The following is a 24,814-nucleotide window of genomic DNA, read 5'->3' on the forward strand; positions in this document are numbered from 1 at the left end:
AATCACCCAATTATACATCCAAAAAAAATAATATCTATTTATTACAAAAGTTGATTGTAACATTCAAATAATTCCCTATATGCAAGGAAAACTCAGTTAACTACAAATGCTATACAAGAATATTAGGAAGCTACCCTTAAGAATTTCTTCCATAACTATACATTGTACGATCTTGTGAATATGGGAAACTCCTATGATTATGTGTTCCTAAATTTCAAGTCAATATTTTAAAGGAGATTAAATCACCAATAAAGTTTAAAGGCAGTGATTTTTCTAAAAAAAAAAAAAAGTTAAATTTAAGCCATTAATAACCACTTTTCCTTTAATAAATAATACTGAGATTTTTTAATATACTGTTAAATTTTTGTTCCCTAAAACTAATGAAACAGACTTTAAAAGACACTGTCACTAGAATAGAATGTTGTCACAGGATAACATAATACCACTGCTGCACACAGACAAAACCGAACCCTGATAAATAGCAAACAACAGTTTCATAGAAAGAGATACAAGTATTCAAAAATCAAACTTTTAGGGAATAACCTAAACATTCTTGGGTTCTAAATTCTCATTGAGGTTCCACTGAACTAAAAATTTTACAAAGTTTGAAAGTTTAAACAAATGAACTAAAAATGGATACTAACTTCCTATTCAATTTCACACACAACTTAGAAAATTACATGTAGAAAACATCAAATTTGCTAAAATAAAAATCAAAGGAGACTCTGAGTTCTCAATGCATGAACACCCCCTTGCTTCTTTATATATCAAGTATTCTTTGAACCCTCACTAGAAAAAATTAAAGGGAAAAATCTGCCTGATAAAGATAGGTGCTAATTATCTATATTTATGCTTTTAATATCCTTTTTAATTCTATATACATAAATTTTCTTTTTAAAATTACATAAGTATATACTTTTCAATTAGTCATTTATTTAAATATATTAGCAAATGAGACGCAAAACATGGTGAAAAAAATTGGTAGGACCATTATCATATATTAGGATTTGTCAGATTTTCTAGGGGAGATTTTTCCACCAATGGTACACATCAGTATTCTAAATAATTAAAAAACACTACTAATACAAAAGATTATAATATTAATAGCTACAATGTGGCAAAATATTGAAAGTAACTAATATAAGCCTCAAACCAGTATAACTATTGACTTTAAAATTTGGTATTAAGAAAAACATAAATAGAATACCTGACAAAAACACATTTGAGTTCTTCTTTTCCTATCTGTATCCCCATTATTTCTTTTGTCTGTCTGATTGAGTTTAAAGAACTATGCTAAATAGAAGTGGTGAATGAGGGCATCCCTGTCTTGTTCCAGTCTTACTAGAAGAGGCAAAACACTCTACCAGAAATCTCCTAGAAGTAATATATAAATTCAGCAAAGTAGCTGCATATAAAATCAACACCCATAAATCAAAGGCAATTCTGTAGATGAATAACAAATCCTCAGAGAGAAAAAAAAGGAAAAACCACCCCATTTACAATAGCCTCAAAAAAATTAAATACTGGGAAATAAACTTAAGAGGTAAAAGACCTCTAAAATGAAAACTACAACATGCTAAAGAAAGAAATTAAAGTAGACCTTAGAAGATAGAAATATCTCCACTGTTCTTGGATATGCAGAATTAATATTGTCAAAATGACTATACTACCAAAAGCACTACACAGATCCAATACAATTCCAATCAAACTCCCAATATAATTCCTCATAGAAATAGAAAAGGCAATCAGGAAATTCATCTTGAATAAGCAACCCACAATAGCAAAAGCAATCCTTAGCAAGAAGAGTGAAGCTGGTAGCATTACTATTCCAGACCTTAAACTCTACTACAGAGCAAGAGTAACAAAAACAGCATGGTACTGGCATCAAAATAGACCTGTAGACCAATGGAGGACACAGAGATTAACCCATATAAATACAGTATCTCACATTAGACAAAGTAATCAAAAATATATATTGGAGAAAAGATAGCCTCTTCAACAAATAGTACTGGGAAAACTTGCAATCCACATGTAACAAAATGAAATTAAAACTCTCTCTCTCAATATGCACAAAATTCAACTCAAAGTGGATCAAGCACCTAGGAATTAAATGGAGACCTTGCGCCTAATAGAAGTAAAAGTAGGCCCAAATCTCCATCATGTCAGATTAGGCCCCAACTTCCTTAATAAGATTCCTATAGTGCAAGAATTAAAACCAAGAATCAATAAATGGGATGGATTCAAACTAAAAAGCTTCTTCTCAGCAAAAGAAACAATCAGTGAGGTGCATAGAGAGCCTACAGAATGGGAGCAAATCTTTACCACAAGCACATTAGATAGAGCACTAATCTCTAGGATATATAAAGCACTCAAAAACTTTAACACCCCCCCCAAAAAAAAACACCCAATTAATAAATGGGCCAAGGAAACTGAAATGACACTTCTCAAAAAAGGATATACATCAATCAACAAACATACAAAAAATGATCAACATTTCCAGCTATTAGAGAAATGCCAGAATGGCAACTATCAAGAACACAAACAACAATAAGCATTAACAAGGATGTGGGGGAAAAAGAACATTCATACATTGCTGCTAGGACTGCACATTGGTGCAGCAATCTGGAAAGCTGCATGAAGATTCCTTGAAAAACCTGGAATGAAACCACCATTTGACCCACGTATCCCACTCCTGGGCTTATATCCAAAGGACTTAAAAACAACATATTACAGGGACACAGTCATATCAATGTTAATAACAGCATAATTCACAATAGCTAAATTGTGGAACTAACCTAGATACCCTTCAGTAGATGAATGGATAGGGAAATTTTGGTATATATACACAATGGAACATTATTCAGCATTAAAAGAGAATAAAATCATGGCATTTGCAGGTAAATGGATGGAGCTGGACAATATAATGCTAAGTGAAGTAAGCCAATCCCCAAAAACCAAAGGCCAAATGTTTTATTTGATATATGAGGATGCTGACTCATAATGGTGATGGGGGGGGAGCATGGGAGGAATGGTAGAACTTTAGATAGGGCAAAGAGGAGGCAGGGGAAGGGAGGGGCAGTGAGGTAAGAATGATGATGGAATGAATTAGACATCATTATCCTAAGTACATGAATAAGACTTGAATGGTGTGAAAATACTTTGTGTACATCAGTGACTTGAAATTGTGCTCTATGTGTGTAAAATGAAATAAATTACATTCTGCCATCCTGTATAACAAATTAGACTAAATAAATAATTCAATAAAAAAAGAAAAAAATCATATTTGAAACCAAATGTTAAATTTAGTTCTGGAATACTTTTCATGCAAAGATGACTTAGAAGGCATTATTTCTATAAAATTTTAACACATAAAGTATAATTAATAAGGATCATTCAGTCAAGACAAATTCACAGAAAATTGAATGACATAATTTTTAGGAAGAATATTCTAAACCAAAATAAAGCCTACAACCATTTCTTTTGGAACCCTTGAAGGGAAAAAACACATATATACATAAATACACACACACACACACACACATTCTTGTAATAAAATCATTATTTCCACTACAAACAAAAAAGATATTTGAGACCTCGGTTGTAATTAAGGTAAAACTTGTCACCTTGATACAAATCCAGGGTAAGAATAAATTCATCAAATAAAATAAAATACATAGAACGGTAATAAAATAAAACTTCCCAAACCTTAAAAATGAATGCAAGATAAAATACAGAAGATATAAAGGATTCAAAACATACAAAATACATCAGACCCACATCAAGGCACGTTATTATGAAAATGCCTAACATACAGAAAAAGAATAGAATTTTAAAGGTGCCTAGAGAAAAATGACAGGTCACATTTAGAGAGAAAACAATTGATTGCAGATGATTTGTCACCCAGATGCTAATTAAAGCTAGGAAGTCTTGGAATAATATATACCAAGCTCTGAAAGAAAATGGATGTCAACCAAGAACAGTATATCCAGCAAAATAAACCTCCATATTTGAAGAAGTAAAAACCTCTCATCATAAAAAAAAGTTAACAGAATTCACAACTAAAAAGCCTGCACTACAAACATTACTCAATAAAATATTTCATGAAGAAGAAATTAAAAATAAATAAAAACTAACAGAAGGAGGAACTACACTACAATAATCAATCTAAGGAGAAATTAATACAAATTAAAAACTAGAAATGAAAAAAAGGGGGTAGAACAAAGGTCATCACTCAATAACAGCAATGACTATAAATGGCCTAAGCTCATCAATCAAGACATAGACTAGCAGATTAGATAAAAAAAATAAGACCCCAAAATGTGCTGTCTCCAAGAGACTCACCTCATAGGCAAAGATATCCAGAATAAAGAATAGGAAAAAAAAATGTCATTCACATATATCTTGTTAAAAACAGGGGTTTCTATCCTATCAGATGAAGTGAGCTTAAAGCCCACATTAAAAAGAAGGGACAAATGTTGAGAGCCACAGCCAGGTCAAGATGGTGCCTGGCATTTTGCCACAAGGAGCGAGGTCCTGCTGCCTCTGGTGCCCACTATTCCGGAGTTCCTATAGAGATCGCATGGGTTGGTTGAGTTCTGGTTGGGCTCTCAAGGAGTTCCTAGAGAGTTTGAGTGGGTGGAGTTCCTGGTTGAGTTCCAGTTGAGTGCTCCAAAGTTCCCAAAGTTCAGGTGGAGCTCTGGGGAGTTCCTGGAGAGTTCGTGTGGGCAGGGTGCCCATGAGTTCTAAAAATAAAGTTCGTTCCTGCTTGAATCTTCAAGTGGCTTGTGATTTGTGCCTGCCAGGCACCATCCTGACCTGGCCGTGGCTCTCAACAAAGAAGAATTGCCAAAGCAATCCTTAGTGAGAAAAGGGAAACAGGAAGCATCACAATATCATACCTTAAATTATACTACAAATCTCTACTAACAGAACAGCATAGCATTGGCACTAAAACAGACATGTGGTCCAATGGAATAGAATAGAAAACACAGAGACAAACTCACATAAATACACTTATCTCATCTTAGACAAAGGGACCAAAACTCTACACTGGAGAAAAGATAGCCTCTTCAACAATAGTGCTGAGAAAACTGGAAATGCATATGTACTACAAGGAAATTTAGCCCCCATCACTCAAGGTGGATCAAGGTCCCAGGCATTTGAACAGAGCTCCCGCACCTATTAGAAGAAAATGCAGTCCCAATTCTCCATCATGTCACCTTAGGAACCAACTATCTCAACAAGATTCCGAAAGCACAAGAAATAAAATCAAGAATCAATAAAAGGGATGAAAACAAACTGAAAAGCTTCTTCAACAGTAAAGGAAACATTCAAGAATGTAAACAGAGATCCTAGCGAATGGGAGAAAATCTTTGCCACTTACACTTCAGATAGAGCACAAATCTCTAGGATATATAGAGAACTCGAAAAACTTAAAAACAAAAAACCAATAACTCAATCATTAAATGGGTAAAGAAACTAAACAGGGACTTCACAGAAGAAATATGAATGGTCAACAAATATTTAAAAAAATTCAACATTTCTAGAACTTAGAGAAATGCAAATTAAAACTACACTTAGATTCCAGCTCGCTCTAGTCATAATGGCAATTATCAAGAATTCACGTAACAAAAAATGTTGTGGAGGATGTGGGGAAAAAGGTACTGTCATACATTGCTGGTGGGATTGCAAATTGGTACAACCACTATGGAAATAAAGAGATTATAGAGATTCCTTAGAAAACTGGTAATGAAATCACCATTTGACCCAGTTATCCCACTCCTTGGTGTATACCCAAAAGACTTAAAATCAACATAGTTCAGCAACACAACTTCATCAATATTTACAAGATCTCTATTCACAATAAGTAAGCTATGGAACCAATCTAGATGCCTTTCAACAGATGAATGGATAAAGAAAATGTGCTCTATATACACAATGGAATATTACTCGGGCATAAAGAAGAATGAAAAAAAATCACAAAATTTTCCAAACCTTATACATACCCATATTTTTTTCTCATTTCTATGATTTTTGAAGCCACTTATTTTTCGAAGATCAGTTTTTTGAAGTCTAGGGTGTTAGATTAGTAATATTCTAGTTTTCTTTTGCATTCCTTTACTTTTACATTTATTTTTAACTTTAAAAAAATTTTCTTCATATATAGTTTTCTTTATCCCTTGATTTTTTTCTCTCTCTTACTCCAAAAACAGCCAATTTCTATTGTTCTCTCTTTCACTCTTCCTTTTTACTCCTATATTCACTCCTCCTCCCTCATTATCATCACATCCAATATCACTGTTTTTTTCCCTGCCTACCATTTGAAATTATAATTCCTTTTGCAAACTTGTTGTTTTTAATGTAGACAAAAGCTGAGATATCCTTTCTGTTTACTGTGATAATTAAAATTATAGACATCATAGTAAGAAACATTCAGAGACACTATAAGTCCAACGGGTAGAAATTCTACTGCCTCTATCTATAATATTACATGGAAGGACACACAAAATAATGAAAAAGCAACACAACAGATTGCCTCACACAATCCTAGTTACTCCGGTAATAGAATCCATCTAACCCACAGAGGAAGAAATGTCAGAAAAATAATTTAAAATACACATAATCTGCAAAATAAAAGACAGTAAAAGGAGTGAAAACAGAGACACAAGTAAGAAGTGAAAGAACACTACTAGCAAAGCTAGGGATAGTAGGAATGTACCTCAACACTGTACAAACTACCTATGCTAAAACCAAGGCCAACATTATTCTAATTGGAGAAAGATTGAAAGCATTCCCACCAAGAACTGAAACATGACTCTTTCACCACTTTCATTCAAACCCATCCTTGAAACTCTAGTCAGAGCAATTTTTTAGACAAAAGTAAGAAATTAAAGGGATATAAATAGGAAAAGAAAAAAACTCAAACTATCCCTACTTCTCATTATTCTATATTTAGAAGACACAAAAATCTCCATCAGGAAACTTCAAGAACTAATAAATGAATTCAGCAAAGTATCATCAACACACGTAAATCAACTGCATTCCCATGCATCAGTGATGAATAAACTGAAATCAGGAAAACTATCCCATTCACAGTAGCCTAAAAAAAAAATAAAATAAAATGTTCTGGAATCAATCTAACAAAAGAAGGGAAAGACCTGAACAATGAAAACTACAAAATACTAAAGAAGGAAACTGACAAAGACCTTAGAAGATGGAAAGATCTCCCATGCTCTTGGATAGACAGAATTAATACTGTCAAAATGGCCATACAACCAAAAGCACTACACAGATTTAATGAAATTCCTATCAAGATTCTGATGATGTTCTTCACAGAAATAGAAAAAGCAGTCATTAAATACATTGGAAAAAATAAGAGGCCCAGAATAGCCAAATCAATTGTGAGCAAGAACAGTGAAACAGAAGACTTTACAATATCAGATCTTAAATTACAAAAATGGCAAGGTATTGGCACCAAAATAAATAAATAAACAAGCATGAAGACCAACAGTACAGAATAGAAGACACTGCACTGGGACAAACCCACATAAATAATGTTCTCTCATAGTAGACACAGGCACCATGAACCTATACTGGAGAAAATATAGCCTTTTCAATAAATGGTGCTGGGAAAACTAGAAATCCACATGAACAAAATGAAATTAGACTATGTCTCTCACCCTACACAAAACTCAATTCAATGTGAATCAAGGACCTAGGCACTAAAATGAAGACCCTGCACCTACTAGAAGAAAATGTAGGCCCAAATCTCCATAGTGTCATCTTAGGAACTACATTCCTCAACAAGACTCCCAAAGCACAAGAAGTAAAATAAAGAATCAATAAATGGGATGGCAACAAACTAAAACCAAGCAAAGGAAACAATCAAGAATGTAAACAGAGATGCTAGAGAATGGGAGAAAATCTTTGCCACCTATACCTCAGACAAAGCATTAATCTCCACGATATATAGAGAATTCAAAAAACTTAAAAACAATAAACCAAATAACCTAATCAATAAGGGGCAAAGGAACTAAACAGGGACTTCAAGAAAAAATACGAATGGTCAACAAATATGAAAAGTTGTTCAACTAAAACTACACTGAGATTCTCTCACGCCAGTCAGAATGGCAATTATCAAGAATTCAAGTAACAATAAATGTTGGTAAGGATGTGGAGAAAAAGGTACATTCATACACTGCTGGTGGGACTACAAATCGGTGCAACCACTCTGGAAAGCAGTTTGGAGATTCCTTACAAAACTTGGAATGGAACCACCATTTGATGGAGTTATCCAACTCCTTGGCATATACCCAAAGGCCTTAAAATCAGCATATTATAGTGATGCAGCCACATCAATGTTCATAGCAGCTCAATTCACAATTATGGAACCAATCTAGGTGTCATTCAATAGATGAATAGATAAAGAAAATGTGGTACATATACACAAATGAATGCTACTCAGCCATAAAGAAGAATGAAATTATGGCATTTGCCAGTAAATGGATGGAACTGGAGGATATCATGCTAAGTGAAATAAACCAATCCCCAAAACCCAAATACCAAACAGTCTCTCTGATAGGCAGATGCTGACGTACAAGAGGTGGAGAGAGTGGAGGAAGGCATGAAAGTTCATTTAATTGGGACAGGGGGAAGGGGAACAAAGGAGGGGAGATGGGAATGGGAAAGACAGTAGAATGAATCAGACATAACTCTCCTCTGTTTATATATGAAGACACAACCAGTGTAACTCCACATAGTATACAATCAAAACAATGGGAAGTTATACTCTATATATGTATGATATATCAAAATACATTCATTCTGTATGGCAAAATACATTCTATTAGTCATGTATAACTAAAAAGAACAAATTAAAAAATTAAAAATATGAAATAAATAAATTGCTCTTAGTAAGCAGCATCTCAATTGATTGAATTTTGTATGTATTACTTTCAATTTACACTTGCTAAAGTTATGTTGAAGATAATTTTTTTATTTAAGAAAATTAATTTCAACAAACTATTTAAAAGCAATATACTTCTGTAAAATAAGGCAAAAGAAAACTCACTGAAATAACATAGAAGAGGTCATGTCTAGAAAAACAACAGAACACACCCAAATAAAACTTAACACTCTGTGATCTATGTCTTCAGTATTTACTGGAATATTTTTAGATAGGCACAGACATTTTAAGTCACAGCTAAATTTTTTTAAATTTATAATTAGTTATACATGACATAAGAATAGAATGCATTTTGACACACTGTGCACAAATGGAGCACAATTTCTCACTCGTCCGGCTGTACATGGTGCAGAATCACACGGGTACTGTAGTCATACATGTATACGTGGTAACACCCATGGCACACCAATGTACTTCCCACACCCTCTCCACTCCCCTCATTCCTCTCTGCCCAATCCAAAGTTCCTTCATTCTTGTCTATCCCCCTACATTATGGTTTGGCATCCACTTCAGAGAAAACATTCAGCCTCTGGCTTTGCAAGGTATTGGCTTATTTCACTTATCATTTTCAAAAACAAGGCCCATCCATTTACTTGCAAATGCCATAATTTCATTCGTCTTTAAGGGTGAGTAACATTCCATTGTGTACCTACACCATATTTTCTTTAACATTTGACTTTATATAAACCTTAGATATCCTTAAAATGAACATATTTAAATACTCAATTCTTTTCATGTAAAGGTTACAATTCATTCTGGAAACTAGGGTGTAATAAACAGCACTGTATACAAAAAAATTATTTTGGTCCTGTAATTGATAAATATATTAGCACATAATTGAGATAACCATTTTCAGAAATGATTATTAAAATTGGTACTCACACATCAACTGTGACAAATCTGTACTCTTTCTTAATACATTAGAATATAAAATGTGGCTGAAATACAACATGTTATATACATAGAAATAAATATACTATCTATCACTATAAAACGTAATAAAGGATATATGAGGAGTATGAATAAATAAAGGCAAAATGAACTTTACCAAGAATAAGAATAACAACATTAAAGCGGAACAATTTTATAAAGGAATTCATACCAAGACTATAGAACAACTTCTTTTTTTAATTACCTGGATCAATAGGCAACTTTCATTAGAATGTGAACATTTACCTTACTAATTCAAAAGTTAAATACTATTAAAGAATTTAAAGCATTTTAGATTTTAAAAAATACCTATTTTCTTTCTTTTAATAATAATTTAAAAAATCAACAAAATACTCTGTAAAAATAAGGTTACTGGGGCTAGGGCTCAGCAGTAGCACACTTGCCTGCCATGAGTGAGGCACTGGGTTCAATTCTCAGTACAGCATGTAAATAAATAAAATAAAGGTCTATCAACAACTAAAAAAAAAAACACTTTAAAAGATAATAAGATTGCTAATTAGGATGAGAAAGCAACAATATACTTTACAAACAAATGAAATATTTCACATTTTCAAGTGCAAAAATACTTTAATTTCTTTAATATATTAAAAGCATTATTTTTAACTAAAGTGATATGACTAGACAATATTACTAGAAAATATGACTTTTCTATAAATCTCTTTCAATTTAAGTAAAAATGACCTCCAACTAAAGCAACCCACACTGAATAAAAATAAGAACTAAAAATCAGTTTCTTCCAAAATGTAGCTATAATGACAAACATATTATAACTTTATATGTAATGCATATGCTTTGCTCAGTGGCTATGAATACATTTGAAATTATTTAATACATGAATACTCAGGCCTTCATATTAAAAGCACCTCTTTTCTAAAACTTTTAAAAGGGGGTGTACACTTGCTCTTGCAGTTTCTATTACAATCTGAAGCTACAACACGTTCTTAAACTTCAATGATAGATCAACAATTACTATTTACAGAAAAGACACGATAAACAAACACATTTAGACATTTACACTATAATATAGTTGATAGTACTAACATATGGACGTAAGACAGAAATATTTTCTTTTTCCTCCCTAAAATTATAAAATGAAAATTAACATAAAACACATTTTAACATACAGTGCTTACCAGCAAGTGGGGAATTTCAGAAATTTACCATAAAGAGCAGTGCTGAAGGAGGGAATAATTGGTACAGGTAAGCAGTAAGATCCACTAACATCCAAAGATGTCAGTCCTGCCTGAAAACCAAATATCTGGAAAAAAGAAAAGATCCAAATGTTCACCAAGTTTTAATATGCACAGGATAAAATGTCAGTTTCAATTTCCTGTATAATATGCTTCAATCTCTTTCTCTATTTCCCAAATTATCAACATTTTCTTTTGTTGATAAAAGAAAACTGAAAACTGCAAGATATATTTCACTGATATCCCTAAAAGATCACCATCTTTTGGACTAATATTTAGGCTTCATATTTTATTTCTATATGTATTCTTTATGTGTTGTTCTGTGATCCACTGAAATATACATCTTTTTCTATAAAAGGCTGACTGCATGTTCCATATTATAAATTATAAATTAGTATTATCTGACAAAAAGAGTAGTAACTACAAGAACAATGTTTAAAGTGTCTTTTGCCTTCAACTTGGATTATGCACACACAACAAGTATATCCAAAAATATCCTAAAATATTACTTCTTTCTCCTTTATTCTATAAAAATGATAGTAAATTTGAGGTTTATACTCCAGGAAATTTGGTTCATGACATAAATTAATCTTTATATTAGATACACACTTAAAAGGAGATCACAATTTTTAAAAATCTCAAGAGCAATGCCTGAAATTCCTGGACACTGAATTTCTCATAATAGAAACATGTCAAATGGAAAGGCCAACTGACAGCACTGCAAAATAAAGGGTTATTGTTTACCAATAAAATGCAAAAGCAAATTAACCTCAATATTTATCTTCAGTCATTATATTTATTCTTGGATTTATAATGACTTCATGGATATTAAGCCACTTTAACATTTATACCAAATACATTAAAACATATTTAGAATTTCCTCATAACCAATTTTCAAAAACAAATTTATTCAGGGGCTGAGGATGTGGCTCAAGAGGTAGCGCGCTCGCCTGGCATGCGTGCGGCCCGGGATTCGATTCTCAGCACCACATACAAAGATGTTGTGTCCGCCGAAAACTAAAAAATAAATATTAAAAATTCTCTCTCTCTCTCTCTCTCTCTCTCTCTCTCTCTCTCTCTCTCTCTCTCTCTCTCTCTCTCTCCCCACTCTGTCTCTCACTCTCTCTTTCAGAAAAAAAAAACAAATTTATTCAGTTAGCATACAACAATGGTCAATTTCTTAAAAAGAGGGCAGGAGGTATAGCTCAGTGGTAGAGAGCACTTCCCTACCATAAGGGAAGCCCTTGGATTTGCTCTCCAGCATCATAATAATAAAAATATTTTTAAAAATTTACCTACTTTCAAATGGTTTCAAAAACCTATTATGCCCCTAACATTTATCAAATTCACAGTGTCAAAATTCATTCTTCTAAAATTAGTTTTCAATAACCAAAAAACAGAGTTTAGAAAATAAGACATCAGAAAGAATTACATTATCAGAAAAAAACTGCTTTCTAATGGACATACCCATCTAAATACTATCAAGAAAAATTCATAGTGGTATATATTAATTCCTAGAGCTCCTACTCTTACCAACTGGCAACAATTATTTTAAAAACATGTTTCTAATACTAAATGATTGCTTTACAATCTCAATTGAGTCGAATGTATGAAAGATGATATGTCTTGAGCTCTGTAATGTTTTGAACAATCAATAAAAAAAAAAAAAAAACTAAAAAAAAAAAAAAAAAAAAAAAAAATTAAACTATTTCATATTCATTCATTTTGAACACCTTTTCAGCGCAACGTTTTCAAACTACTATGCTGGGAACTGTATAATTTTGGCATTTCCTCCAAAAGGCCCAATATTTAAAAGGTTCTGAAATTTACACGTATATGACAACACAAAGCAAAATTATTAAAACATTGTCTATTCAGGAGGCTGAGGAGAAGGATTCCAAGTTTGAGGTCAGCCTTAGCAACTTAGCAAGACACTGTCTCAGAATAAAAAATAAAAACTGGAGGATGTAGCTTAGTGATAAAGCATCCATGGGTTTAATCCGCGGTTACAAAAAATAAAAAAGTCTAACCTCCAAATATTTCTAGAGTTATGAATAAAGCTGAACAAAGGTAATACTGTATCCCATAACAACTATGCTAAACTAGTAACTCTCTCAAAGTCACCAGTTTTTCTTTAAGCCCCCACAGTATAATTATAGACACCATCGTTAACAGTATTCAGATGAAATTTGATGTAGAGGAGATCCCCTGCTGGTTATTTGCAGAATTGCAAGGGACTCTGGGGAAACTAAATTATTCTATTAATTTTTAAAAAATTGTTATTCTTATGTGTTGTTCTGAGATGCTCTTAAGAAAATATTCAAACAGATAAAAATTATAATGAAAAGAGGACTGCTGGACAATGAAATTACCTTCTATATACTCTCAAATGATTATATTTGACAATGAAATTACCTTCTATATACTCTCAAATGATTATATTTACAATAGTGATATTGTGCTTCCTATAATCCACTATGGCAAAATATTATTAAATAAATCTTCAACTCTCTCTCTCAAAGTACAGCATTTAGATACATTGGAAGGACTTACATAATCTAATAACTTGTCAATAACCTTTGACTAAAGTTATAAATAGCTCATATGGGAAAAGGAAAACAAGCCCACTGTGAACTAAAGTTCACAGATTCAGACAGCAATTAAAGTGCAGAATTCTAAAAACTAATTATTTGAAGTAGTAAAAATGCTATCAAGCAAAGAAAGTTAACAACCAATATAAGTTTTACCTAAAGACAAAATTGAATGTTAAAAAAAAATAAAATTAAAAAAAAAACTAAATGAGTTAAACATTGTATTAAATTAAAAGATAAATAGAATGCCACATAATTACAACAAAAAAAACTCACTTAGCAAAATATAAAAATATATCATTGATATTTTAACATTTTAATAACAATTGTTCTTAAAATAACACCTCAAATACAAGAAACTAAACTTAGAAATACCAATAAAATAACTTCAAGAAGAAAAATTAAATGTATAACATTGTAATATTAAAAAGAAAAAATAATTAAAAGTATGAGATAACTATATTTATGTGGGTTTGTCTCATGTCTTCTGTTAAGTTCCACTGGTGTCCATGTCTGTTTTAGTAGTAATACCATGCCATTTTTGTTACTATAGTTCTATAGTATAACTTGAGGTCTGGTATTATGATGTCTACCACTTCATTTCTCTAAGAATTACTTTGGCTATTCTGGGCCTCTCATTTATCCAAATGAATTTCATGAGTGCTTATTCTATTTCTATGAAGAATGTGACTGGATTTTAATAGAAATGGCCTTAAATCTGTATAACAGTTTTGATAGTATGGCCATTTTGACAATATTAATTCTGCCTATCCAAGAGCATAGGAGATGTTTCCTTCCTTTAAGGCCTTCTTCAATTTCTTTCTTTAGTGTTCTATAGTTTTCATTATAGAGGTCTTGCACCTCTTTTGTCAGACTGATCACTAATATTTTATATTTTTTAAGGCTATTGTGAATGAGATAGTTCTTCTAATTCCCGTTTCAGTTTATTCACCACAGATGTATAGGAATGCAGTTAACTTACATGTGTTAATTTTATAACCTGCTATTTTGCTGAATTAGTTTGAGTTGTAGAAGCTTTTTGGTAGAGATTTTTACATGTTCTAAATAAGGAATCATGTCATATGGCAAATATGGATAGTTTGAGCTCTTCTTGTCTATTCATAAGCCTTTAATTTCTTTCTTTTGTCTAATTGCTCTGGGTAAGGTTTCAAAAACTATGTTTGAAAAAAAAAAAAGAGGTGAAAGGGCAGCCCTTTGTTGTTCCTGTTTTGAGAGGGAATGCTTTGATTTTTCTCAATTTACAATGATGTTGGCCTTGGGTTACCATATATTGCTTTTACAATGTTGAGGTATGTTCCTACAAACACTAGTCTAGAGCATGAATGGATGCTGAATTTTGTCAAGTGGTTTTTCTGAATATATTGAGATTTATCATGTGATTCTTCTCTCAAAGTTTATTGATGTGATGAATTACATTCATTTATCTCCACATACTAAAATCAACCTTTCATCCTTAGGATGAACTGCACATAATCATGGTGCACTATCTTTTTAATATGTTTTTGTAGAGGATTTGCCAGTATTTGATTAATAATTTTGCTTCCATGAGAATCAGGGATGTTGGTCTGAACTTTTCTTTCCTTGATGTGTCTTTGGTTACAGTTATCTCATATTAGACAAAGGTACCATAAACATATTGGAGAAAAATAGCCTCTTCAACAAATAGTGCTGGGAAAACTAGAAATCCATATGTAGTAGAATGAAACTGAACACTTCTCCCCCTGCACAAAACTCAACTCAACGTGGATCAAGGACTTCAGCATTAGAACACAGACCCCGTGCCTATGAGAAAAAAATACAGGCCCAATTCTGCATGATATTAGTTTAGGAATCGACTTCCTCAAAAAAACTCCTAAAGCACAAGAAAAAAAATCAAGAATCAATAAAACAAATGACAACACGTGCGAGACCCTGGGTTCGATCCTTTACTCTTCACAGTAAAGGAAACAATCAAGAATGTAAACAAAGATCCTAGAGAATAGGAGAATATCTTTGCTATCTGTACCTCAAAGCATTAATCTCCAGGATATATTTTTTAAAAACTTAAAAAAAATTAACACCAAAAAATAATAATAACTCAATTAATAAATGGGCAAAGGAACTGAACAGACACTTCACAGAGGAAGAAATAAAATCAATCCATAAACATGAAAAAATGTTCATCATCTCTAGCAATTACAGAAATACAAATTAAAACTATACTAAGATTTCATCTCACTCCAGTCAGAATGACAATTATCAAGAATTCAAGTAATAATAAATGTAGATGAGGATGTCGGGGAAAAGGTTAACTCATGCAGTGCTGGTGGGACTGCAAATTGGTGCAACCACTCTAGAAGCATTAAGAAGATTCCTTAGAAAACTTGGAACTGTAATAGTCCATTGTATGGATGTACTACATTTTATCTGTCCATTTGAACTGTTTGTATTATTTAGGTATGTGCATTCATATCTAGGATTTTATTTCTCTTTGGCATATAATATCTAGGAATGGAATTGTTTGGTAACATGACAACTATATATTTTAAATTTTTTATTTGTTCTTTTTAGATATACATGACAATAGAGTAAATTTTTATAAATGAATTCAGCAAAGTAGCAATATATAAAATCAATACCCATAAATGAGGGGCTGGGGTTGTGGCTCAACGGTAGAGCAATCGCCTCGCATGTGTGAGACCCTGGGTTTGATCCTCAGCACCACATACAAAAATAAATAAATAAATAATCAGGTGGGAAAAAATAATTTTAAAAAATACTCATAAATGAAATGCATTTCTATATACAAGTGATGGATCCACTGTTAGAGAAATTAGAAAAACCACCTATTCATAGTAGCCCCCCAAAATAAAATACTTGAGAATCAATCTTACAAAAGAGGTAAAAGACCTGTACAATGAAAACTACTATGTAAAAATGTGGATGTGTAACCGATGTGATTCTGCAACTTGTATTTGGGGTAAAAAATGGGAGTTCATAACCCACTTGAATCAAATGTATGGAAGATGATATGTCATGAGCTTTGTAATGTTTTGAACAACCAATAAAAAAAAAGAAAGAAATTGAAGAAGATCTTAGAAGATAGAAAGATCTCACATGCTCTTAAATAGGCAGAATTAATATTGTCAAAATGGCCATACTACCAAAACTGTTATACAGATTTAATGCAAATTCATATGCAAACCCAATGACATTGTTCATAGAACTAAAAAAAATCAGTTACAAAATTCATTTAGAAAAATAAGAGACCCAAAATAGCCAAAGCAATTCTTAGCAAGAGAAGTGAAACAGGATATATCATAATAGCAGATCTCAAACGATACTACAGAGCAATAATAACAAAAATGGCAAGGTGTTGGTATCAAAATAGACATGCAGACCAATGGTACAAAATACAAGACACAGAAACAAATGCACATAAATATGGTTATCTCAGGGTAGACAAAGGCGCCAAAAACATATTAGAGGAAAAATAGCCTATTCAACAAATGGTGCTGGGAAACTGGAAATCCATATTTAACAAAATGAAACTAAAACATTCTCATCCTGCACAAAAATCAACTCAAAGTGGATCAAAGACTTAAGACACTGAGACCCTGAACCTAATACAAGAAAACATAGGCCCAAATCTTTACCATGCTGGCTTAGGACCTGACTTCCTTAACAAGACTCCTAAAGCACAAGAAGTAAAATCAAGAATAAATAAATGGGATGGATTCAAACTAAAAAGCTTCTTCTCAGAAAAAAAAAATCAATAACATTATGAGAAAGCCTACAGAATGGAAAAAAATCTTTACTACATGCATATCAGATACAGCAATAATTTCCAGGATATATAAAGAACTCAAAAAACTTGAAAAAAAAAAAACCTTATCAATAAATGGGCTAGGGAACCGAAAAGTTCACAGAAGAAGAAATATAACCTTTCAAGAAGCATGAAAAAAGTGTTCATTATCTCCAGCAATTAAAGAAATGCAAATCAAAACTACTCTAAGATTTCGTCTCACTCCAATCAGAATGGCAATTATCAAGAATACAAGCAATAGTAAGTGTTAATGAGTATGTGCAGAAAAAGGTACATTCTCATATTTGCTGGTGGGCATGCAAATTGGTACAACCACTCTGGAAAGCAGTATGGAGATGTCTCAGAAAACTTGGAATGGAACCACCATTTGACCCAGTTATCCCACTTATCAGCATATACCCAAAGGACTTAAAATCAGTATACTACATTGATGCAATCACATCAATGTTTATAAGGAACTCAGTTCACAACAGCTAAACTATGGAACCAAGTAGATTCACCCTTCAACAGATGAATGGATAAAGAAAATGTGATACATATACACGTAATGAAATATTGCTCAGCCATAAGGAAGAATGAAATTATGGCATTTGCAGGTAAATGGATGGAGCTGGAGAATATCATGCTAAGTGAAATAAGCCAATTCCCAAAAAAACAAAGGCTGAATGTTTTCTCTAATAAACAGATGCTGATCCAAAAAGGGTGGGGGAGAGAGGGAGACAAATTAACTTTGAATTGTGCAGAGGGGAGTGAGGAGAGGGGTAGGGCAGTGGGGATAGGAAGGATGACAGAACCAGACAGACATTTTTACCCTATATACATGTATGATTATACTACTGGTGTGACTCAGAACCATGGACAGCCAAAGGAATGAGAAGTTATGCTTCATCTGTGTACAATGTGTCAAAAATCATTCTACTGTTATGTATAACTAATTAGAATTTAAAAATTTTTTAAACCTGTATTACAAAAGAATATTCAATTATTACATTTCAAGTTATGTCAACTTGAAACTTTGGAAATGTTTTTCTTCTTGTTCTTTTAAGTACCTACCATAATCCTTAATTTTGCCTACTAGCCTACAAAGCTTATAATATTTACTCTCTGATCCTTTAAACGAAGCTTGCTTCACTCTTGCTATGGAGTATACATTGAAAATTGAAACAAATGAATATTAGCATAGAACTACTTTCAAATTCATTAGATCTTACTAAAGTAATTTGCAAAATTACTTGCCTATCAATCACTTGTATATGAAAGCACCATTTCCTCCCAAATCCCTAGGTGTTCTGATTCTATCTTAACAAACCTACTTGATCTCTCTTAAAGCATCTGTTGTACTTGATCCTTATGCATAACAAAGCCTTAAACTTATATATTATTTAAGAACTTAGGGTAAATTCACATAATTTTGTACATTTCAAATATGAGATGCCTTGAAAGTTCTTAGTTACTCAATGCCATACATAAAGCATGGATTTACAAGATAAATAAAATGAACTTGTAAGGTACAGGCAAGTTTTGTTTCTGATAAGAAGGATTTGGGAAGATGTTGGTTAAAAGGATATGAAACTTCAGTTAAATGAGAGGAAAGTTCATGAGCTCTGTTGTATAATATAATGATGATAGGTAGGTTAGAAATTCTGAACTTTGAAAAATTAATGAGAGATTGTGTTTTTACCACAAAAAAAGGTAATGCATGTGTTAGCCAGATTAAGCCTTTCCACAATGTATACATTTTTCAAAGTATGTAGCATGTAGTATGTGATGAACCCATTCACTGTCAATGAAAATAAGAGTTTTATCTTTATATTTTCTACAAATTCATGCCAACTCTCCCAATTAATAAATTCAATAAATGAATGGAAGTAAAAAAAATTCATCACATAGCTAGTACAATAAAAACAAAGTATAGAAAATTAAAATTCAAGCATTTGTCTGTTTTTAATGGAATATTACAAAATAGGCCAAACATAGAACACACACAAATCCTCTATTATTATAACACTAAAACACTAAATATAAAATTTTGAAAACTTCCTCAAAGGTCACTGAAATTACAAGAAATATACACTGCTTTATACTTATTAACAAAATAGTATTTTGAGTCAATTTGAAATAGTCAAATAAACAACAGCTCTCTAGCAATTCCTGAAAGTATTAAAATGTACTAGGTCACATAAGTATAAAAAAATGAAACAAAAAAATTTGGGGAGGGATCAGGGATTGAACTCAGGGATACTCGACCACTGAGCCACATTCCTAGCCCTATTTTGTATTTTATTTAGAGATGGGATCTCACTGAGTTGCTTAGTGCCTCGAAGTTGCTGAGGCTGGCTTTGAAAGCTGGGATTCTCCTGTCTCAGCCTCCCAAGCCACTGGGACTACAGCTGAGCGGCACCACACCAGGCTAAAAAATGAAACAAAATATTTAAGACAAGCAGGACTTGAGGTTTTATTTCATAAAGTATTCAATATTCCAAATATCAATAAATGGTTTTCTTGCCTATGTTATACCAATTCCTATTCTGCTCAATAACTTACTTCTCCTAAAACATTAAACTTATCCATTATAGCTGTAGTTAAACTAACCACAATAGAAAAGACAACTGGAAGGTACATGTAGCAAAAGTCCCTTTCTTGAAACATAATTGCTCACAGACTAGACTATAACTTTTACATTACACTGGAAATTCAAGTGAGCTTTAACACATTAACAAATAGAAATGATGAACAACTATTCCATTAATTTTCATGTCAGTATGGATGGTGACCATATTGGTGATCAAAACCTTGGTGACCATTTTCCTAGAGGATAATGAAATACTTTGTTTATTAATGCAGAATGTCTGCAATATGGAAAGACATTCAAAAACTGAACATAAGCAGAATATGTTAGAAAATATAGTGAAATGCCAAAAACTAAACCGGCTTAAAGAAAAAAGACATGTACTCTCAACATTATTCTAATATTCAGATTATATCAACATGGGAATGAATTTAAAAGCTCAAGGATAATATGCTCTAGATATCCAGATTCAAAACTATCTTCTGCTACTTTTTGAATGACATGAGACACTAGGACAGATCATCATAATAACAGCCCACAATGAATCACACATCCCTATGTTCAAATCCCTTTGCAATGTTATGTGATGATCCTCCATCAAAGGAGACCCGTCTCTTGAAAATGGATTTTTTTTCAAGGTCATCTAAAACACATGTCCATCTGCTATATGTGGTTAGAAAATAGTTGTATTTTAACATCTTATTTAATCTACAGGTGATGTAAAACTATCATTTTTAAATTGATTCCTTTTTATTTGACTAATATAAAATATATAAGAATTTTAAAACACTATAAACCATTGGCCAGAGATGTTTTTCATGAAGTTCTTCAATCTTTTGGTATTTTTCATGGAATTTATAGTGTTTTTATCGTACTTATACTTGAATTGGACATTGTAGGGTTTCCTTTTATTGATAAAAAAAATTTGATTAGGCAGATGATAAGTCTACTTAGGAATATATATCTGTATTTACTTCTAAAAATATTTATCATTCAACATTTGAATTTATTATTTTTCAGTGTACATATTTGTACTGCAATACATTACTTATTTAAAAGAAAAAAACTGAGCTGGGCTGGTCACAGCTTCCAAAAATCACTTTACTTAACTACATTTGTAATAATAAAAAAAATTTGCCTCTTTGCATCAAGAATTAACATCATTTCAACTAAAAAAAAGTGGCCAAAAACCTAGCATGTGAAACTATATTTATGAAACCTTATGCCGAACATAAATAAATGTTCCCTTCAAAGAAATCTTAAGTCTTTTAAAGCACCCATATTAAACTGCATATAAAAATAATTATCAATATATAAAATCTTCAAAAATTATAGTAAGCAAGCATCAGACAACTAATTCCAAATAGCTTAAAAAATTCTTTTTATTTTACTGAATTATTTTGTAACAATGAATAAATCTATCTTAGATTTTATTTTCATTTTACTTTATGCACTACTAGTTCTATAAAATTATAACTCCAGGAAAAAAAGAAACTTATTTGACATTCCCCAAGTGAAACACATAATAATAAACAAGAAAATTCATTTTTCATACCTTAAGATAGCAGTGAACATAGCAATAATGAAGCAGATTATCAGAAGGCTGAGTAAGGCTGCTGACCACATGCACCAAATGCTCAGCATACATTGGGACAGAATGTTCCAGATTGATTTTATCCACCAGTATTTGAATGGATGGCAAAGGACGAAGAGACTGGAAGTTTGTAGTATTCATGAAATTACTTGAGTTCTGGAAAATAAGAGTATTCACTTTATATTTTAGGAGTAGAGCAGTCAACTGATATACAATTCCTTCTATACAAGCTTCAGACTTGCACATTTTGTAGTTATAGTATGTCAATCTAGAAATGATGCCTTTGTATAGAATTCTCTTGCTATAACTAAATATGAATATCTACTTTAAGTATGCCCCATATTTTAAAGAATGCATATTTTTTCTAAAGGTTCATTACATTTTAGCTAAAGCTTTTTATTTTTTCAATCAACTTCACAGTATGTACTACATGCTTCAGAATGATGAAAACACTTTCTTAAATTAAGCATAATCATTCTAAAAATTTGTCTAAATATCCAAGAACTAGCAATCTTTTGTTTTCTTTCCCTTTTAGATGACTACAGAAAATAAAGGACTATATCATACAGTGTAAAAGACATTCACAATAAGAAAGTATGCAGAAAGGAAAAAATATCTGATCCCAATCATACTAACAATATTTATATTAACAGCACATAAAGTCATAGGAATCTTGAGGAAGGCCTGGTGGTCTCAGTGTTACAGAACCATCTAAAGCATCTAAATAAATATGTGTAAGTTTCAAGATATCCAGAAAATGTGCCCTAATTAGTAAGTAATCTCTTCCTATAGTAAAACTAACTGCCTTAAAATATCTTCCACATGGTGCTCAATGAGGAATGCCATGACCTTCTACCCAAGAGAATCTGAAAATATATGACAATAGTATTTTCCTTTTTTGTTTTGTCTGGCTTTCACTGTCATAGTAACATTTCCATTTAACAGGCTGCGGCTGAAGATGCTAAATGCTACATGACAATACATGACACCAATCCAAAAACAAATAAGTCATTATTGAGAATATGCCTAAAATTGAATAAACTGAACATACAATCCAGATTGTTTATTAATTTTTGATAATTGTAAAACCAACACTTATTTAGTAATTGCTTTATTTTAGTATTTTTGATTACTGAAAAAAAAGAGTAAAGCATAGAAATCTGGACCATTGAACTCAATAAATTCTTACACCTATAATTACCATCCATTTGAAGCACCTTGAAACGTTTCCAATGTCTGTTTTGTAGCAATACTGAATACACTCCTGAGGGAGCCAATATTCTCACTTTAAACACCATAGTTTAGTTCCTTCTTGAACTTAAGAAAATTAGAATCACAGGTACATCTCTCACTCAACATAACATCTGTGGGAATGCACTATGCTAATCGTCCTTTGAACTGACACTTTAATCAACACGAAGTGACTCTATTTCTGATAATATTTCTTACTTCAAAAATTACCTTTTTGGTATTAAAATAGGCTATTTTCTTTTGATTGGTATTGAAAAGGTACATATTTCTACCCCTTTTCTTCTTACCTATGCCCCCCTTATACATTCCAATTCCAAATTTTTAATTTCATTTGTTTTATGGATTGTCTTATGAAAACTTTTACATTTTTCTCTTTTCCTTTCAAGTTACTGAAGTTACTTAAAGATCAATATATAATAACCTCCATTGTTTTTCTATATGTACTACTGGGGATTGAACCTAGATTAAGACAAGTACTCTACCACTGAACTAATCCCCAGTCTTCTGATATCCTAATCACTTCTAACACTATTTCTGTAATTATTTATTTTGACACCAGTGTTATATGAAAATAACAAAAAAAAAAAGTTTGGGATATACTTTGTGCAAAGTAAGTGCTCTACAGCTGAGCTACAATTTCAGGCACTTAACAAATTCAAAAGAAGAGATATCATAAAATATCTGCTTTCAAAATTCAATAGAATTAAACAATAACAAAAACATAACTGGAAAATCTTAAAGTACTTGGAGATTAAGTAACACATGGGTCAAAAAATCACAAGAAAAATTTTTGAAAAAACAACTTGAATTAAATGAAAATGAAAACAAATTATCAATATTTATGGGATATAGTAAAAGCATTCCTTAGAAGGAAATCTATAGCATTGAATGCATATATTAGAAAAGAAGAAAATATAAAATCAGTCACCTACACTTTCATTTTAGGAAACTAGAACCAAAAGAAGAAATTAAATCCAAAGCAAGCATAAAAAATAAAAGAACAGAAACCAATGAAATTGAAAAGAGAAAATTAATGAAATCAAAAGCTGGTTTCTTTTCTAAAAAGATCAATAAAAATTGACAAGCCTTTAGGCAGACTAAGAAAAAAACAAAGAGGACATCATTTATTAATATCAGAAGCTTGTGCCTGTAATTCCAGCAACTTGAGAAGCAAAAACAGGACAATCACAGTTTGAGGAAGCCTCAGCAACTTAGCAAGACCCTGTCTCAAAATGAAAAAAGGATTGGGGATATAGCTGAGTAGTAAAGCACCCCAGGTTCAATCCCTTGTACCAAAATAAACAAATGAGTTCTTAATGCCAGAATTGAAATCGATACGTCATTAAAAACCATGAACATTTAAAAGGTTAACAAAGAAATACTATACACAACTCTATGCCTACCAATTTAAAATCTACATAAAATGTGCCAATTCCTTAAAAGACACAAACTGATTACCTTGGGTATAGTGATAACTTCTAGATATGACACTAAAAACATATTCTATAAAATGGAAAATTAGTAAACTGAACCTAACTAAAATTAAAATTTTCTGACCTGTGAAGATATTCAGGAGAATAAGATAAGCCACAGACTTGGGGTAAATATTTGCAAATGACATGTTTGTAAAGGACTCTTACCAAAATATACAGGAAACTCTTACATGTTAATATTAAGAAAACACACCCTATTAAATATGCAACAGATTTAAAGAGACACCTCACCAAAGAAGGTATACAAAAAAAACATATGAAAAAATGTTCCATATCATATGTCATCAGGGAAATGCAAATTATAACAACATTATAATTCTGCACCTATTAGAATGATAAAATACCAGGAAATTTACAACACCAAATTTTGACAGGGAAATAGAG

The 24,814-nt window shown here is 31.9% G+C and overlaps 1 protein-coding gene across 11 annotated transcripts in view; it reads right to left on the minus strand.

Moving 5' to 3' along the window:
* The window catches only part of Vps13b (vacuolar protein sorting 13 homolog B), a 677,770-nt gene that overhangs the window by 569,223 nt on the left and 83,733 nt on the right, over positions 1 to 24,814 (minus strand). For all 11 annotated transcript variants that reach the window (XR_013423897.1, XR_005737781.2, XM_078016874.1 and 8 more), the window contains 2 exons: positions 21,648 to 21,842; positions 11,050 to 11,174 (listed from right to left, as the gene is read on the minus strand). Coding sequence is in view for 9 of the 11 variants with exons in the window: in XM_078016874.1 (XP_077873000.1) it covers positions 11,050 to 11,174; positions 21,648 to 21,842 (320 nt within the window). In the remaining 2 variants the exon portion in view is untranslated. The remainder of the gene's footprint in view (positions 1 to 11,049; positions 11,175 to 21,647; positions 21,843 to 24,814) is intronic.

This window comes from Ictidomys tridecemlineatus, chromosome 7 (genome assembly GCF_052094955.1).
Source record: "Ictidomys tridecemlineatus isolate mIctTri1 chromosome 7, mIctTri1.hap1, whole genome shotgun sequence".
In the NCBI taxonomy this organism is placed as follows: Eukaryota; Metazoa; Chordata; class Mammalia; order Rodentia; family Sciuridae; genus Ictidomys; species Ictidomys tridecemlineatus.